The sequence below is a fragment of the Salmo salar genome, chromosome 27 (genome assembly GCF_965601325.2).
Source record: "Salmo salar chromosome 27, fSalSal1, whole genome shotgun sequence".
Classification (NCBI taxonomy): domain Eukaryota; kingdom Metazoa; phylum Chordata; class Actinopteri; order Salmoniformes; family Salmonidae; genus Salmo; species Salmo salar.
In genome coordinates, this window is record NC_138317.1 from 31,759,561 (window position 1) to 31,778,673 (window position 19,113).

General features: G+C 45.6%; 1 protein-coding gene across 1 annotated transcript; it reads right to left on the minus strand.

Annotated features, from left to right (window-relative positions):
- Positions 1-1,520: 1,520 nt before the first annotated feature.
- On the minus strand, positions 1,521-17,511 carry LOC106588885 (DNA-binding protein SATB1). Its single transcript, XM_045709772.2, has 10 exons — positions 17,333-17,511; positions 16,797-16,923; positions 15,843-15,966; positions 12,455-12,566; positions 11,753-12,297; positions 8,130-8,339; positions 7,875-7,946; positions 7,294-7,683; positions 4,675-4,872; positions 1,521-4,498 (listed from the first exon to the last, which is right to left on the minus strand). The coding sequence occupies exons 1-10, from the start codon at positions 17,499-17,501 to the stop codon at positions 3,626-3,628; spliced, it is 2,820 nt and encodes a 939-aa protein (XP_045565728.2). The 5' UTR covers positions 17,502-17,511; the 3' UTR covers positions 1,521-3,625.
- Between the last annotated feature and the right edge of the window lie 1,602 nt (positions 17,512-19,113).

The following is a 19,113-nucleotide window of genomic DNA, read 5'->3' on the forward strand; positions in this document are numbered from 1 at the left end:
AGAGGATCTGCAGAGAAGAATGGGAGGAACGGTGCTACGGCAAAGTACTATTTAAAGGATCTGAATACTTATGTAAATGTATATTTCCATTTTTTATTTTAAATACATTTGGAAACAATTCTAAAAACCTGTTTTTGCTTTGTCATTATGGGGTATTGTGTGTAGATTGATGAGGAAAAAACTATCTAATCCATTTTAGAATAAGGCTGTAACGTAAGAAAAGGTGGAATGCACTGTAAATCAGCCATAAATCCCCTTGTGACAGGCGAAATGGAAGCTGGGTGCAACAGGGTGGGGCAATTGAATGCAAACTTCACCCCGAAAATGTAACAATTCAAACATTCCTAGCCTGTCCATCTATGAGTAACAGGGCTGACGTGTTGTTCTCAACACACAATGATATTACTATTAGATGTTCTATGTTCTATACTTTCACCATATTAAAATGAGAGTTCAGTCCACGTACCAGGGTTGACCTTAAAATGAGAAACAGGTTGTTGTTTTTTACCTTACAATTAACCACTAAACACATAAAATAAATTATATCTTCAGAAATGACTTTGTGAAAACTTTTGGGGTTAAGTGAGTTAAACTCTTCCTGGAAGTCACAGTGTGTGCACGGAGGGACATGTCAAAATGCTGAATATTGGCACATTCGCAAGTCTTTATTCATATACAAAATCTGATGTATTTAATTCTCCATGTTGTCTATATTAAAGGGCACTTCATTAAATATAAAAGGCTTTTAAAATTCAATATTGGTGCCCAATTTCTACTTAAAATATCAAAGTGGACGGAAAAGGCACTAATTTCTTGGAATTACCCATCTATTAATAGATTTGCTGATGCGTTATAAACTAAGGTCAAAGTGTATGTTTATGGGCATAGGTCAGTCTTAATTTGTATACAATAAATGTTAATTTGTTTTCAATAGTAAAACGTGTCTGATAAATAACTCTGATTAACTGTGCATGTGACCATGTGGGTGTGTGTTTATGCGTCAGTGTTTGTGTAAGTGTGCACGTGAGCAGACATACATATACACACACACACACACACACACACACACACACACACACACACACACACACACACACACACACACACACACACACACACACACACACATCTCCAGTCATGTCTGATAAGAAGTTTTATGATTCCATGGTATTGGAAAACTTTTGCTTGTAATCACAGTAAGCTGTAGCTGCCATTCAAGCCATTAACACTGACCCTCCCACGACCTTGGATCTTACAGGTCACTAATATGTGAAATGTTATTTACCATTTCCCCATGTTACATTCATTGTGAAATGACAAGATTGACTTCTAACCAAAACAACTTTTAACAGTAGTTCATTTCTTTTCAATGGAATAATAACTGAGCAGGAGAGAACATGCCTATCTACCTAGCTTAGTCTGTCTGGTAAAAGTCAAGTTGACTGATCAGGAGGTTTGTGGTTCAGCATGGAGATAGGAGATTTGTACCATATTACAGAAACACTCATCATCAGCAGCTCCATTTTAGAACTGTTTAATGTGTGATGAAACAAATAGTAAATCACAGCTTTAATGTCATTCTGCAATCCAATGCATTGCTGTTTAAAACGACCACTTCAAATATAACTCATGCATCAATGGAATGAACTCTTAAAACAAATACTACATTTTATTTTCAACAAAAACAGATTGAAAGATGGTAGAGTTAATCAAAAGAAGACAAGGCAGGAACTAATTAATGCACACACACACACACACACACACACACACACACACACACACACACACACACACACACACACACACACACACACACACACACACAGACACACACACACACACACACACACACACACACACACACACACACACACACACACACACACACACACACACACACACACATCTCCAGTCATGTCTGATAAGAAGTTTTATGATTCCATGGTATTGGAAAACTTTTGCTTGTAATCACAGTAAGCTGTAGCTGCCATTCAAGCCATTAACACTGACCCTCCCACGACCTTGGATCTTACAGGTCACTAATATGTGAAATGTTATTTACCATTTCCCCATGTTACATTCATTGTGAAATGACAAGATTGACTTCTAACCAAAACAACTTTTAACAGTAGTTCATTTCTTTTCAATGGAATAATAACTGAGCAGGAGAGAACATGCCTATCTACCTAGCTTAGTCTGTCTGGTAAAAGTCAAGTTGACTGATCAGGAGGTTTGTGGTTCAGCATGGAGATAGGAGATTTGTACCATATTACAGAAACACTCATCATCAGCAGCTCCATTTTAGAACTGTTTAATGTGTGATGAAACAAATAGTAAATCACAGCTTTAATGTCATTCTGCAATCCAATGCATTGCTGTTTAAAACGACCACTTCAAATATAACTCATGCATCAATGGAATGAACTCTTAAAACAAATACTACATTTTATTTTCAACAAAAACAGATTGAAAGATGGTAGAGTTAATCAAAAGAAGACAAGGCAGGAACTAATTAATGCACACACACACACACACACACACACACACACACACACACACACACACACACACACACACACACACACACACACACACACACACACACACACACACACACCCTTTGCATATTTAGCCTTTTCTTCTACAATTAGGCAATTGACCTACACTACATTTGCTAGAGTGAAATAATTTGCATACAAAATTTGAGTGATGTCCCTCAACTATGTTGATCAGCAATGACTTTAAGACACTTTTACATTTTACTGTCAGTCAAAGAGACAAGTAAGTGGACATTATGACAGATCGATGTAAGAAAGCATAGTTGTCAGAGTTTTGTAAAGGAGAAAGAAACCAAAACACTATACTGTATCATGTGTCTATAATACAGCTGTTGCCAGTGGATCAATATAAATATTCACATTTCAATGTCTTTTAAATCCAGAGAGGATGATCTAGGCATAAAACAGATGGGTAGTGCCACATACAACAAGGCATTTGTTGGCATAATGTCTTTAAAATTGGATCCTCAACAGTAAAAGGTCCAATGCAGCCATTTTTATCTCAATATCAAAGAATTTGTAGGTAACAATTAAGTACCTTACTGTGATTGTTTTAGTTAAAATGGTCAAAAAGAAACAATTTCTCAAGCAAAAATTTTGCTAGGACTGTCTGGGAGTGGTCTGAGTGAGGAGGGGAAAACTGAAAATTAGCTGTTATTGGCAGAGGTTTGGAACTCTCTTTCTTATTGGTGTATTAACTAATTTAGTGTCTGGTGATGTCACCAGGCAGGCCAAATCTCCCCCCCACCCAAACAGGCAAACTAAAAACTAAAAGGGCATTATCATACTTTTCACAATTTCACTGTTTTATTCCAACCTCAGTGTGGAAATGTATCCAAAACACAGGAAAATCTAGTTTTTGACTGCACTGGGCATTTAAAATAACTCTGCATACATGTATAACTACATAATTTCATTACAAATAAGGGAAACGCCAATAACACCACATCATAAATTACTACAGTTCTCCAGAAAACGCTAATGTTATTTTCTGCAGAGCTAGATGAGTCTATCAAATTGATGCCTTCTCATTGGGTTAAAGGGGACAACTAGTGGATGGAGTCATGTTATTCATCAGAGTCATGTGGTTGGGCAGTCTCAGATTGGTTAGAATCATGTTGCTCCTCTTCTAGGGTGGCGACGGCATTAGTCTGACTGCTCACATCCAACTCTTTCAAAATGGCGTCCTCCTCCCCCTTCCCCTCTATTTCCCCTTCCCGCTCCATATCCTCCCCTCCTCCCCCCATTTGTCCAGCGAGATCTATGGTCCACTCCCCCCCTGTAGTTCTCTTAGGCTGGGTTGGGCCTGCTCCATTATAGAAGAGCTGGTCCTGGTCCGTGTGGTGTTGGTTGTGATTCTCTCTGTGGTTGTGGTCCTGGCTCGGATGTTGGTTGTGGTTTTGGTGGATCTCACTGTAGTGCTGTCTATGGTTCTGGTGAGTGTAGCTGTGGTGCTGGGTGTGGAAGAAGCTGAGGATGGTGTGTTTGGGCAGGCCCAGCTGGGCTGACAGGGTGTGGACAGCCTCCTCGTCTGGGTTCAGACCAACGTCCTGGATGAAGCTCTGCAGGATCCCCTGCGCTTCCCGGGACACCCGAAACCCCTCGCCATCACTCCCACCATCGCCCTCGCCGTTAGTCTGTCTGCCCCCCGCCCACCGTCCCTCTCCCCCTTTCTTGTCATTGTTACACACCCCCCTAACCCTGCCCTGGCCCCAACCCCTACAGCCCCTGCCAGTAATGTCCTCGTCCCTCCCATCACCCTGACTACTCCCCCACCAGGTCCTCAGTTGCCCCCTACCCCCCTCAGTTTCGGCCGGTGATGCTGTGGATGGTTGTCGTGGTGGCAGGCGAGGCTCCGCCTGGGGCTGCAAGGGCAGCTGGGACAGAGCGGTCAGTGTTCGTTGATGGTGTTGTTGTTGCAATGGGGAGTGGCGTTGGAGCTGGTGGAGACAGATGGATGTTAAGTTACAAACAAACCAATGGGAGCTGATGATATACACATTTGAGTGTGCATATATGCATGTACATTTACACTGTAGAATTGTGTTTGTGTTGTGTGCGTGTGTGTGCTTCCATGCGTGTACGTGTGTATGTAGGCTATCCAGAGTAGACTGACCAGTGTGTTGTTGTTGACTAGCTGTGTGAGTCTGTCTGTACAGTGTTGGTGCAGAGTGTTGCTCTCCTGTTCATAGATGGCGTCTCGTTCCATCTGGGCCAGACTCAGGAAGCGCCGGATCATACACAGGTTCTCCCACAGGGTTCGGTTCTCCGGGGACGGATCCTCCTTCCAGCGCAGCAGCTCACACAGCCAGCCCTGCAGAACAAACACACAGAACCCACATCAGAATCCGGTCAGAGAACCCATAGAATATAAATACAAACCTTCCCAGAACCCATTCAAGTAAGATACTAAAATATACTATCTTTTGTAGATATTGAAACACAGCTTCTGTTTTTATGACCAGAAAACAACATTGTTATTGATGTTTTATATAAAATAACTACAGTTCAAACTACTAGTCAACATCAAGCAGAACACTTCTCTCTCTCTCAGGAGCCAGAGGAGAGGAGGAGGCAGAGAGGGAGAGGAGGGGATAGCGAGGGAAAGGAGGGGCCAGCGAGGGAGAGGAGGAGGCAGCGAGGGAGAGGAGGGGATAGCGAGGGAAAGGAGGGGCCAGCGAGGGAGAGGAGGAGGCAGCGAGGGAGAGGAGGAGGCAGCGAGGGAGAGGAGGAGGCAGCGAGGGAGAGGAGGGGACAGCGAGGGAGAGGAGGGGATAGCGAGGGAGAGGAGGAGGCAGCGAGGGAGAGGAGGGGATAGTGAGGGAGAGGAGAGGCCAGCCAAGGAGAGGAGGGGATAGCGAGGGAGAGGAGGCAGCGCAGGAAAGCAGCGACAGTGCCAAGCTCTTGTCCTCTACACAATTACTGTGGCACACACACACCTGGCCGTAGCCCAGCAATACCACACAAAGCCATGCAGATGCAGTGAGAAGATACAACAAAGAGCTCCAATATGGTGCTGCCTGCCAAACAGCCCTACAATAACGTGAGCTCTAATATGGTGCTGCCTGCCAAACAGCCCTACAATAACGTGAGCTCCAACATGGTGCTGCCTGCCAAACAGCCCTACAATAACGTGAGCTCTAATATGGTGCTGCCTGCCAAACAGCCCTACAATAACGTGAGCTCTAATATGGCGCTGCCTGCCAAACAGCCCTACAATAACGTGTGCTCCAACATGGTGCTGCCTGCCAAACAGCCCTACAATAACGTGAGCTCCAACATGGTGCTGCCTGCCAAACAGCCCTACAATAACGTGAGCTCTAATATGGTGCTGCCTGCCAAACAGCCCTACAATAACGTGAGCTCCAACATGGCGCTGCCTGCCAAACAGCCCTACAATAACGTGAGCTCTAATATGGTGCTGCCTGCCAAACAGCCCTACAATAACGTGAGCTCCAACATGGCGCTGCCTGCCAAACAGCCCTACAATAACGTGAGCTCCAACATGGTGCTACCTGCCAAACAGCCCTACAATAACGTGAGCTCCAACATGGCGCTGCCTGCCAAACAGCCCTACAATAACGTGAGCTCTAATATGGCGCTGCCTGCCAAACAGCCCTACAATAACGTGTGCTCCAACATGGTGCTGCCTGCCAAACAGCCCTACAATAACATGAGCTCTAATATGGTGCTGCCTGCCAAACAGCCCTACAATAACGTGAGCTCCAACATGGTGCTGCCTGCCAAACAGCCCTACAATAACGTGAGCTCTAATATGGTGCTGCCTGCCAAACAGCCCTACAATAACATGAGCTCCAACATGGCGCTGCCTGCCAAACAGCCCTACAATAACATGAGCTCTAATATGGCGCTGCCTGCCAAACAGCCCTACAATAACGTGAGCTCTAATATGGTGCTGCCTGCCAAACAGCCCTACAATAACGTGAGCTCTAATATGGTGTTGCCTGCCAAACAGCCCTACAATAACGTGAGCTCTAATATGGTGTTGCCTGCCAAACAGGCAAGACGTGAAGCAAGAAAGAGAGTGAAAGAAAGGCAGAGAGAGAAAGACAGAAATCCCTCCATTCTACAGAGGGAAATTATCCCAAAACAAAAGGCAATAATAAGCTTATGGTTCTGCCTGGAAAACTAGCACAATGGAAGCACCAGTGTGTCTGTGTGTTGGCACGCATTTGGTGTGTGTTCAAGTGTGTGTGTGTGTGTTTGTGTATAAGTGTGTGCGCATGTGTGTGACATGTGCGTGTTAATGTGTGTGTGTAAACTGGTGATTTATAGAACAATAACGGTCTGATGCAGTGATCAGAGCTCTCCAGAGACTGCACATGCTAGTGGATCATTTGCTACACAACCGGTTACTGCCCAACGTGGCTCTGTGTAAAGATGTTTTCACAAATTCATACATCACATACCAAATCTCATATTATAGGGACTTGCGGAAATGTGTGTGTGTGTTACACACTTACTAATATCAATCTGTAATGAACGTTTTCTTCTGTTTCAGTCCAAGATTAGCATTGTTTCCATAGGCATCCCCCAGTCAGTGAGTACCATACTCTCTTTCCTGTGTGTGTGTGTGTGTGTGTGTGTGTGTGTGTGTGTGTGTGTGTGTGTGTGTGTGTGTGTGTGTGTGTGTGTGTGTGTGTGTGTGTGTGTGTGTGTGTGTGTGTGTGTGCTTGTGTGCTTGTGTGTGTTGTGTGTGCGTGTCTGTGTGTACCTGACTCTTGGATGCGGCCATCTTGGCAAACATGGCCTGAGAAACCTTGGCTCTCTTCATCTCCTGTTGGATCTCCTCATAGATGGAACTGTTGATGTTAAGAACACATCCCTCGTCCTTCACCCCTCTGTTTAGAACACATCCCTCGTTCTTCACCCCTCTGTCTAGAACACATCCCTCGTTCTTCACCCCTCTGTCTAGAACACACCCCTCGCTCTTCACCCCTCTGTTTAGAACACATCCCTCGCTCTTCACCCCTCTGTTTAGAACACATCCCTCGCTCTTCACCCCTCTGTCTAGAACACATCCCTCGCTCTTCACCCTTCTGTTTAGAACACATCCCTCGTTCTTCACCCCTCTGTTTACTACTGCTACTGGAGACAGCCTCACCTGCAGAGGGGAGAGAGGGGAGAGAGGGGAGAGAGGGGAGAGAGAGGGGAGAGAGGCGTTGATGTGGTTACTAAAACAGCTGTATCGTTTGATTAGTAAAGATATTTCTGTTCTGATTTCAGTTCGATTAGCAGAGATGTTGCCATTGTCACTTTGGCTATAAAGCATTTACAATTTGAGAGAGAGCTTACTTTAGGAAATACAATGGAAACCTGGGAGTGCCAATCTTCAGCCTTAACAAAGTTTCCCTCTTCCTTTCTGGTCTGAAACATCAGAGGAATACATCTTAGACTATCATGAACAAGATATAACTTCAACCCACACACACATGCACACACACACACACACACACACACACACACACACACACACACACACACACACACACACACACACACACACACACACACACACACACTCCATCTCGCTCTGTCTGTCTGTCTGACCTGTGTGTGGCATGGTGGGGTAGTGTTGTTGGATGAATGGTTGATAATGGTCGACGTGGTCAGACTCCTCTCTCTCTCCTCCTGGTAGATACGGTCGCGGTCACCTTCCGGTATCTGTAGGAAACTCTGCATGGACCGCAGGTTGACCAGGAGAGACTGAGACGCGCTCTTAGGATCCTCCTCCTTACGCAGGATCTCAGACAACAAGCCCTGGCACACAGGATAGAAAGACACATGAAGACAAGATACACACCATAGAAATAGAATCACTACGTCATGAAAACAGCTGCTACACTGGACATGCAACGTTTGTCGGCATGAGCAGAGCAGGAATTTGCGTGACGACTCAAACTGAATTGTTCCACAGCTCTGTCGTTCGCTACATACTTCAGTTTGAGACTGCCATCATTGAAGTCATTTGTGGTGACGACGGGCACTGTACAAACCAAAGCCATCAGCGATTGGTTCAATCAGAGTATGAAAGCCAATGACAAATTTTCTCCATGCCGCTTTGCCCACGTGTGTTCTGGCTCTGGCCCAACCCACCAGTTTCTGTGACCAATCAGGCGTTCTAGGATGGATTTCCATTCTAGAAATCGTTGGGAGGTACTCAGATCCAAACTCATTGTGGAGAATAAACTAATGTCCATGGGCGTGTTGTAGAGTTTGGCCGGAGCAAGGAGTTTGTGTAGCCAGGCAAAGCATGAATGACTTTATCAACCAGGGTGGGGGCTCCTGGGCAAGAGAAAGATGAAGACCCCTGATTTAAATGAATGAGAGTGTGTCACACTTGGCAAGTTACGCTTCCAGGGTAGCAGCCCTGTAATGTTGACCAGGCCAAGAGAAACTTATAGACAATGTTTGATAAAGATAAATTATTAACACCATCAAACAAAACCCTAATGGAAAGTTTTGTGCAGGTTAGCGTTTTGGTCATGAATGTTGTTCTGGAGGCAGCTCTGTAGAGTGGTCAATAGCTGGCACAGCCACAATGTCATAAAGTCTGATTTTAAACCTAACCCTAACCTTAACTCTAACCTTAACCACACTGCTAACCCTAATGTCTAACTCTAACATTAAAAAAGCGAAAAAATGTCAACCTGCAAGTTTCATACTAAAACTGGCTGAAGGCCATTAGTCTAGACTAGGATAACCTCTGAACATAGAGACTCACACCCACCCAGAAAGCACACGTCCTCACAGGTAGTTTTTCCCTTCACAGTGCTAGAGTAAACATAGCAGATACCAACTCCAGACACCTTCTAAAACACTGCTATTAAACAGATTCGTCCCTTATTAAGTTATTATCTGTCAGCTCCTGCTCGTACAGCAGTCACTCACTCTTCCATACAATGGGGCTCTAATAGGGGGTTGCTCTATCCTCCCTCCCGCCCAAAATATATGTCATTTTCTTAGGACTATACCCCTCTAATGTAGACCCCCCTCACTCCTCACACACACACACACACACACACACTAGCTATTAAGCCTTCACACTCCAATAGGGTCTTTACACTCCAAGCCAAGCCCCGTCCACTCTACTCCTTGGCACCTTGCCCAGGTGAGACATTCCTTCCTCTGCCCCACTCCCTTCTACCTGTTCACAGACCCCAGTTGTCACAGCGACAGAGAAATACAGGGCAGGTGGCTATAATGGCGGTCTGTGATCATTATAATGACACCCATGATGATGCTGGTGATAATGACGGTAATAGTAACAGTGGGCTAGGTCTCTCTAGAAGCCATTAATGTGAGTGCCTTCTAACAGCAGGAGCAGACAGGATAGACAGAGGGAGGGAGGGAGGGAGGGAGGTATGAAATAGGGAAAGGAGAAAGATTTAAATGAAATGAGAAAAACAAGGGATAGACCTGTCACATGGAGATGTCATGAAGTTGGATACAGAGGAAGGGTGGAAATACATATAGGAAATATAAAAAGAAAGGAAGCTAGTAAGTGATGGACAGAGAAAAGAAGATATAGAGAGATGGACAGAGAGTGATAGAGAGATGAGAGAGAGAAAGCATAATGGAGGGATGGAGACAAACAGAGGGAGAGGGAGAGACTGTGGAACTGTGATTAGAGAGGGAGAGGTAGAGACTCTGGGGAAGTGTGATTAGAGATGGAGAGGTAGAGAATCTGGGGAAGTGTGATTAGAGATGGAGAGGTAGGGACTCTGGGGAAGTGTGATTAGAGATGGAGAGGTAGAGAATCTAGGGAAGTGTGATTAGAGATGTAAAGACTTTCTGGGGAAGTGTGATTAGAGAGGGAAAGGTAGGGACTCTGGGGAAGTGTGATTAGAGATGGAGAGGTAGAGAATCTTGGGAAGTTTGATTAGAGAGGTAAAGACTCTCTGGGGAAGTGTGATTAGAGAGGGAGAGGTAGGGACTCTGGGGAAGTGTGATTAGAGATGGAGAGGTAGAGAATCTCGGGAAGTGTGAGTAGAGAGGTAAAGACTCTCTGGGGAAGTGTGATTAGAGAGGGAGAGGTAGGGACTCTCTGGGGAATCGTGATTAGAGAGGGAGAGGTAAAGACTCTGGGGAGGTGTGATTAGAGAGGGAGGGGTAAAGACTCTGGGGAGGTATGATTAGAGAGGGAGAGGTAGAGACTCTGTGGAAGTGTGATTAGAGAGGTAGAGGTAGAGACTCTCTGGGGAAGTGTGATTAGAGAGGTAGAGGTAGAGACTCTGGGTAAGTGTGATTAGAGAGGGAGAGGTAGAGACTCTCTGGGGAAGTGTGATTAGAGAGGGAGAGTAGAGACTCTCTGGGGAAGTGTGATTAGAGAGGTAGAGGTAGAGACTCTGGGGAAGTGTGATTAGAGAGGTAGAGGTAGAGACTCTGGGGAAGTGTGATTAGAGAGGTAGAGGTAGAGACTCTGGGGAAGTGTGATTAGAGGTAGAGACTCTGGGGAAGTGTGATTAGAGAGGTAGAGGTAGAGACTCTCTGAGGGAAGTGATTAGAGAGGGAGAGGTAGGGACTCTCTGGGGAAGTGTGATTTTAGAGGTACAGACTTTCTGGGGAAGTGTGATTAGAGAGGGAGAGGTAGAGACTCTCTGGGGAAGTGTGATTAGAGAGGGAGAGGTAGAGACTCTCTGGGGAAGTGTGATTAGAGAGGGAGAGGTAGAGACTCTCTGGGGAAGTGTGATTAGATAGGGAGAGGTAGGGACTCTCTGAGGGAGCGTGACTAGCTGGCCCAGCAGCTGCTTCACCGCTGGCATGTGTTCCTACTGCAGAGAAGAGCTGGCACACACACGCACACACACACAGACAGAGCACACACACATTCACCAGCACACGTATTCCACACACACACACACACACACACACACACACACACACACACACACACACACACACACACACACACACACACACACACACACACACACACACACACACACACACACACACACACACACACAGAACAGACAATGCGGCAAAGGCCATGCCAAGAGCTAATCACCATGCACAAGCGCACACACTCAATCCGATAACACCAGCACACAGTTTACACACATCATAACACTCTGTCCTCCACCAACCCCACCCCCTAATTAATCCCTAACCCTTAGTTTACAGCACAGTCCCATACATACAGTACCCCTATCTCCCTGTCTGTCTCCTACCTGGGTCCTGTTGAAGGCCACACGGGCGAATACAGCCTGGGAGATGCCTGCTCTCTTCAGCTCCTCTCTCACCCACTGGTAGATCTCACATGAGATGTCTGATGGTCCACACACCTGGCTCTGGGACCCAGACCCGGGTCTTGGTGGTCCAGCCTGGGGCTGGGGGTCGAGGCCCTTGGCTAGGGCCAGGGAGGGGGGAGGCCTCACAACAGGGGGGTGGTTGAGGAACTGGTGGGGGGAGGTGGAGACAGATACAGACAGGCTTTGCTGGGCTAGCATATGGCTGACTGCATACTGCTGGTTGAGGAACTGGGCCATGACTATCTGTTGGGGGCTGACTAGCTGGGGGCTGAGGGGGGCGGTCACCAGCCCCGGGGGGCAGAGACTTGGGGCCAGACAACTACGCCCAGAAATGTGGGTGGCACCCCCGTGAGGTAAGGGGAGGGGCGAGGAGCAGACCTGCTCGGCTGTCCTGCCTGGGAATGGTTGTTTGGTTGATGGGTGGGTGGAGCTCGGTTGGGATTGGTCAGAGAAGCTGTCAATCTCTGAAGTGAGGAAGAGAATAGTGGAGAGAGGGATGAAGGAAGAGAGATGGAAATGAGAGGGGGAGTAAATATCAATAGTCAAAGCTGCTATTTGCTAACAATAGCATTGAGGATCAATATAAGTGAACTACCCCTTTAAGCCCCCCTGTAGTCTTACCCATGATGCCTTTGGTATTCATGAAGTCCTTATACCAACGGCCAAACTCGTGGCACTTGGAGGCCGATACATTTGCATAGTAGGTGCTGTTAACAATGGAGGAGATCATACTCTGAGAGAGAGGGACAAAAGACACAAAGAAAATAGAAGATGGAGTCGTAACAGTGGCAGGGAAAAGCATTATGAATACTAAACCACAGCAGATCAATGCAACATATAGAACTATTAAATATAATGCATGTTATATACTGTACATACGCTAGCCTGAGGCCCAGTCTAATAAATAGAATGCATGTTATATACTGTACATACGCTAGCCTGAGGCCCAGTCTATTAAATATAATGCATGTTATATACTGTACCTACGCTAGCCTGAGGCCCAGTCTATTAAATATAATGCATGTTATATACTGTACATACGCTAGCCTGAGGCCCAGTCTATTAAATATAATGCATGTTATATACTGTACATACGCTAGCCTGAGGCCCAGTCTATTAAATATAATGCATGTTATATACTGTACCTACGCTAGCCTGAGGCCCAGTCTATTAAATATAATGCATGTTATATACTGTACATACGCTAGCCTGAGGCCCAGGCTATTAAATATAATGCATGTTATATACTGTACATACGCTAGCCTGAGGCCCAGTCTATTAAATATAATGCATGTTATATACTGTACATACGCTAGCCTGAGGCCCAGTCTATTAAATATAATGCATGTTATATACTGTACATACGCTAGCCTGAGGCCCAGGCTATTTTCCTCTTGGCAACAGAGCTCGAGAACTGGGCAAGAATTGCATTTGAAGTCAGAAATAACTTATTATACAACAGTTTCAATAAAAGCGACAAACAAGTAACGAATCACATTTTAAATAATTGCTCTGTCTCTCATTTTGTCTCAGTTTTAACAGACTCCATTTCTCTCCCTGGGTGTGTGTGTCTCAGCTGAACATAGAATGTTTGATGATAACGGACTCAGAACAGGGTTATTAAAACACACCCCCAGGTAAACTCTTTAATAAAGACAGATGAGTTTGTGTGTGTGTGTGTGTGTGTGTGTGTTTGAGTGTGTGTGTATGCTACCTCATCTAGGTGTCATCTGTCATTTAAGAAATGGATGCTGAAGTTAATCCCTCAAGACAATCCTGTGTCATCTTAACATCTGATTACACCTTTAATCACTTCATATTTATTCTAATCTGCTCCAATAACTGAGAGAGGGAGAGAGGGAGAGAGAGAGGAGGGAGAGAGGAGAGAGAGAGAGAGAGAGAGAGAGAGAGAGAGAGAGAGAGAGAGAGAGAGAGAGAGAGAGAGAGAGAGAGAGAGAGAGAGAGAGAGAGAGAGAGAGAGAGAGAGAGAGAGAGGGAGGGAGAGAGAGGGAGAGAGAGAGAGGGAGAGGGAGAGAGAGAAACTTTTCTTTATTATCTATTTCACTTCCTTTGGCAATGTAAACATATGTCTCCCATGCCAATAAAGCCCATTGAATTAAGAGGGGGGGGGGGCAGAGTCAGAGAGAGAGAAAGAGAGAGGGAGACAATGTCTGTTTATTAGACTGAGGCTGTAGTTGTTGCTCTCAGGGTGAGTAACAGACAGACTATTTTGATTGTTATAAATATTCACAAGACACATCCATCTGTTCTCCAACATTAGGTGCCTCTACGTGTGTGTGTGTGTGTGTGTGTGTGTGTGTGTGTGTGTGTGTGTGTGTGTGTGTGTGTGTGTGTGTGGAAAGAAATTCAGCGTGTGAGTGAGATGCTGTGTATGTGTGGCCAACTGGGTTCAAACTTGGGTCACCTGCCTGCGTGATACAAGACTGTTTTAGCCCACTGAGCTAAAGGCTGGGCATGCAACAAGTAGGAGAAACACACACAGAAAGAAATAAAGAGAAAGACAGAGATTGACTAGGAAGAGACAGACAGTAGCAGAAGGGTACAGTGGTATAGTATGTGCCAGCAGAGCTGTAGGTAACGGGATGCAGCATGGCTCTAGCCCCCTTTTTTTCAATTTTCGCCTAAAATGACATATCCAAATCTAACTGCCTGTAGCTCAGGCCCTGAAGCAAGGATATGCATATTCTTGATACCATTTGAAAGGAAACACTTTGACGTTTTTGGAAATGTGAATTGAATGTAGGATAATATAACACAATAGATCTGGTAGAAGAAAATACAAAGAAAAAATCTTCTACCACCATCTTTGAAATGGTGTCCTATAGGATATACTACACTCCTAATGATATAGTGAAGTCTGGTTCCATTCTAGGATCTCTGAGGAATAAATACGAACGTAATTTGACTGGTTGAAACAACATTAGGGTTAGATTTTCACAGATTCCTTTCTTTGCAAATTGAACGAGAGTAAATACAAAATCGATCATGCATGCTATATGGACCTTTTTAGGGTATGAAAAAGGATATTCTCTAACAAAACGACACTTCATGTTATCTCTGGGACCCTTGGGATGATAAATCAGAGCAAGATTTCAGAATGTAAGTACACATTTCACCTTCAGAGGTGAATTTATCAAAGCTATCGCGGTGAAAAAAGTGTTTTGTTGTTAGGAGCTCTCCTCAAACAATAGCATGGCACTTTTTCGCAGTAATAGCTACTGTAAATTGGACAGTGCAGTTATATTAACAAGAATTTAAGCTTTCAGCTGACATAAGACACTTATATGTACCGACATTCGTTGTTTCTCTAAAATCTGCGATCGTGACACACGGCGCTGCATGACTTACAACTGCCCCATTGATGGGACGCTTATCCCTATTAAAAGATAAACATCCCTTATATCTCTCTCTGCCCGCAGACCTTATTTGTCTCAGCAATCCGTGCATGTGTTTATGCCTGTTTGTGTGTGTGTGTGTGTGTGTGTGTTCGTGATTGTACGTGTTTGTGCGTGCGTGAGTGTGTGTGTGTGTGTACGTGTTTATGCCTATGTGTGTGTGTGTTTGTTTGTGTGTGTATGTATGTGTTTATGCCTTTGTGTGTGTGTGTACGTGTTTGTGCCTATGTGAGTGTGTGTGCGTGTACATGTTAATGCCTGTGTGTGTGTTGGACAAAATTAAGTATTTTTTTGTTTTGATTGGGGACAGTAACATTAGTAATCTCTAAAAATATCCTTTAAGGAAATTTTTGTTATATATTTTTCATTTCTTATTTTTATGTTTAGGTCACGTAATATAATGTAAAATATGCATTAAGGTGTCTGTAATAGAATACATTTGTAAAAAATTTATGTATACATTAATAAATATATTTCTGTAGCTTCCAAAATATTTTTTACAACGGTGGAGGAGTGCCAAGATGGCTAAGCTGTGGCTTCAACACAGCGCCTCCTATCAGTCATCTAGTGTATATATAAATCATTGGTTGTACCTGGGACAGAGGGCACTCTTTGGCCAGTGAGCTCTGGTTCATGTCTCTCAATAGCTCCTTCAGGGCGTTTCTCACTGTGGAGTGACTCCACTGTTCTGAAGGGAGGTCCTCCAACATGGGACAACTAGAGAGAGAGAGAGAGAGAGAGAGAGAGAGAGAGAGAGAGAGGAGAGGAGAGAGAGAGAGAGAGAGAGAGAGAGAGAGAGAGAGAGAGAGAGAGAGAGAGAGAGAGAGAGAGGTGGATGAAGAGAGATGGAGGTGGGTGGAAGAGAAGTAGATTGACAAATGAATAAAAAAGCTGTCTGAAATTGTGGGGGCCCTCGGCTTTTAGATTTAGACTGGCTGACTGCGTGTTTCTGTGGGTGTGTTCCTATGTGTGTGTGCGTGTGTGTGTGTGCCTGCCGGCCTGCCTCACCTGGTGGTAGTTATTAGTTAATTACTTCACACAACACATCTGCTGTGTTTTCAGAATGGTGAATTATTATTATATCATGAACCACGAATGCAGCCAAGCAGATTTTCACACCAACCATTTCCTGCCACTACACACCCCCACTGAAAGCAGGTTGATAGATGTAGCATCAGAAGCTGTGTCCTGGTCTACCTAATCGCGGCAACCCAGAAACAAAAATCTAATGTAAACTACTGGATTAGGTTCTGGGGGTGGAGGTATGACATGCGGATCTACTGCAGGTGCCAAAACCTCTTTGGTAGCTCCACCCCCCCCTCTCTCCACATGTCTCCTGGAAGTCTATGGGTCACATGTGCCCTCCTCTTCAGAAATTCAAAAAATGCAGCGCCTTGCGAAATTGTGATTCATCCAAATAACCAGTGACACAAAACCAGCGCACCGGAACAATGTTCCTCGTTAGTTGTCCCATCTCATAGTCTGTAGACAGACGTTTGGATACCATTTATGTTACGTATGTCTGTCCACAAGAGATGATGGTGTACCTGGTGAGCTGAATCTTGAGGGTGGTCACATGGTAGAGGTCCTGCAGCATGTCAGCCACAGTGGCATCAGGAGCATCAGTCACACAGGACAGAGGGACAGGGTTCCACCTACCCACCTGGATGGAACCTACACACACACACATACACACACACAGGCTCGCGCGCACACACACACACGCACGCACACACACACACACACACACACACACACACGCGCACACACACACATGCACGCGCACACACAAACACACACACACACGCACGCACACACACACACACACGCGCGCACACGCACGCGCACACACACACGCACGCACACGCACGCACACACACGCAAACACTGTGTTACAAACACTGACACTGGAGGAAGAGAAGGTGTGTGTGTGTGTGTGTGTGTGTGTGTGTGTGTGTGTGTGTGTGTGTGTGTGTGTGTGTGTGTGTGTGTGTGTGTGTGTGTGTGTGTGTGTGTGTGTGTGTGTGTGACCATGATTTATGTCTGTGTGTGAGTGTGTGTGTTGGTGAGCATGTGTGTGTACCTTTCGCCTGTGCTGCTGAGCTGTGAGAGTAGCCCAGGGCCAGTAAAGCCATCTCTATCAGCTGGTTAAACAGCAGGTCTCTCCTGACCAGTACAAACTCTGCATGCTCCTCTCTACTCTCAGCCTCCACTGCCAGGACCGGGCTCTCTCTGTGCTCCACCAAACACATCACAGGCAGCAGGCTTCCTGGGATGACGGATACACATCACAGCCAATCATTTCACAGCATCCAGATAGAAGCAGAGGGCATTGGAAATGAAAAGCTAAAGCATCATGCAAATTCCCCGGAATTCTTGAAATTTTCCAAAATTCTAGTAGTTTACTGGTACATTTGGAATTTTACCTGGAAAATTCCTCGTTTTACAACCCTACTATTCACCCATCTCACCGCTCTATTCACCCATCTCACCACTCTATTCACCCATTCCTCCCTCTATTCACCCATCTCACCCCTCTATTCACCCATTCCCTCCTCTGTTCACCCATTCCTCCCTCTATTCACCCATTCCTCCCTCTATTCACCCATCTCACCCCTCTATTCACCCATCTCACCCCTCTATTCACCCATCTCACCCCTCTATTCACCCACCTCCCCCCCTCTATTTACCCACCTCACCCCTATATTCACCCATCTCACCGCTCTATTCACCCATCTCCCCCCTCTATTTACCCACCTCACCCCTATATTCACCCATCTCACTGCTCTATTCACCCATCTCACCCCTCTATTCACCCATTCCTCCCTCTATTCACCCATCTCACCCCTCTATTCACCATCTCACCACTCTATTCACCCATTCCTCCCTCTATTCACCCATCTCACCACTCTATTCACCCTTTCCTCCCTCTATTCACCCATTCCTCCCTCTATTCACCCATTCCTCCCTCTATTCACCCATCTCACCACTCTATTCACCCATTCCTCCCTCTATTCACCCATCTCACCACTCTGTTCACCCATCTCACCGCTCTATTCACCCATCTCAACCCTTTATTCACCCATCTCACCCCTCTATTCACCCATTCCTCCCTCTATTCACCCATCTCACCCCTCTATTCACCCATTCCTCCCTTTATTCTCCCATCTCACCCCTCTACTCACCCATTCCTCCCTCTAGTCACCCATTCCTCCCTCTATTCACCCATCTCACCCCTCTATTCACCATCTCACCCCTCTATTCACCCATTCCTCCCTTTATTCTCCCATCTCACCCCTCTACTCACCCATTCCTCCCTCTATTCACCCATCTCACTCCCTCTATTCACCCATCTCCTCCCTCTATTCTCCCATCTCACCCCTCTACTCACCCATTCCTCCCTCTATTCACCCATTCCTCCCTCTATTCACCCATCTCACCCCTCTATTCACCATCTCACCACTCTATTCACCCATTCCTCCCTCTATTCACCCATCTCACCACTCTATTCACCCTTTCCTCCCTCTATTCACCCATTCCTCCCTCTATTCACCCATTCCTCCCTCTATTCACCCATCTCACCACTCTATTCACCCATTCCTCCCTCTATTCACCCATCTCACCACTCTGTTTCACCCATCTCACCGCTCTATTCACCCATCTCACCTTTTCATTCACCCATCTCACCCCTCTATTCACCCATTCCTCCCTCTATTCACCCATCTCACCCCTCTATTCACCCATTCCTCCCTCTATTCACCCATCTCACCCCTTTATTCACCCATCTCACCGCTCTATTCACCCATCTCACCTTTTTATTCACCCATCTCACCCCTCTATTCACCCATTCCTCCCTCTATTCAC

What these genes read in the sequence shown, in the direction of transcription:
- LOC106588885 (XM_045709772.2), bottom strand. Translation starts at nt 17,501, where the DNA reads ATGTGTTTGGTGGAGCACAGAGAGAGCCCGGTCCTGGCAGTGGAGGCT. An exon ending in CCCCACCATGCCACACACAG is followed by an intron (nt 7,947 to 8,129) that starts GTCAGACAGACA and finishes CTGATGTTTCAG; the next exon opens with ACCAGAAAGGAAGAGGGAAA. An exon ending in TTTCCATTGTATTTCCTAAA is followed by an intron (nt 7,684 to 7,874) that starts GTAAGCTCTCTC and finishes TCCCCTCTGCAG; the next exon opens with GTGAGGCTGTCTCCAGTAGC.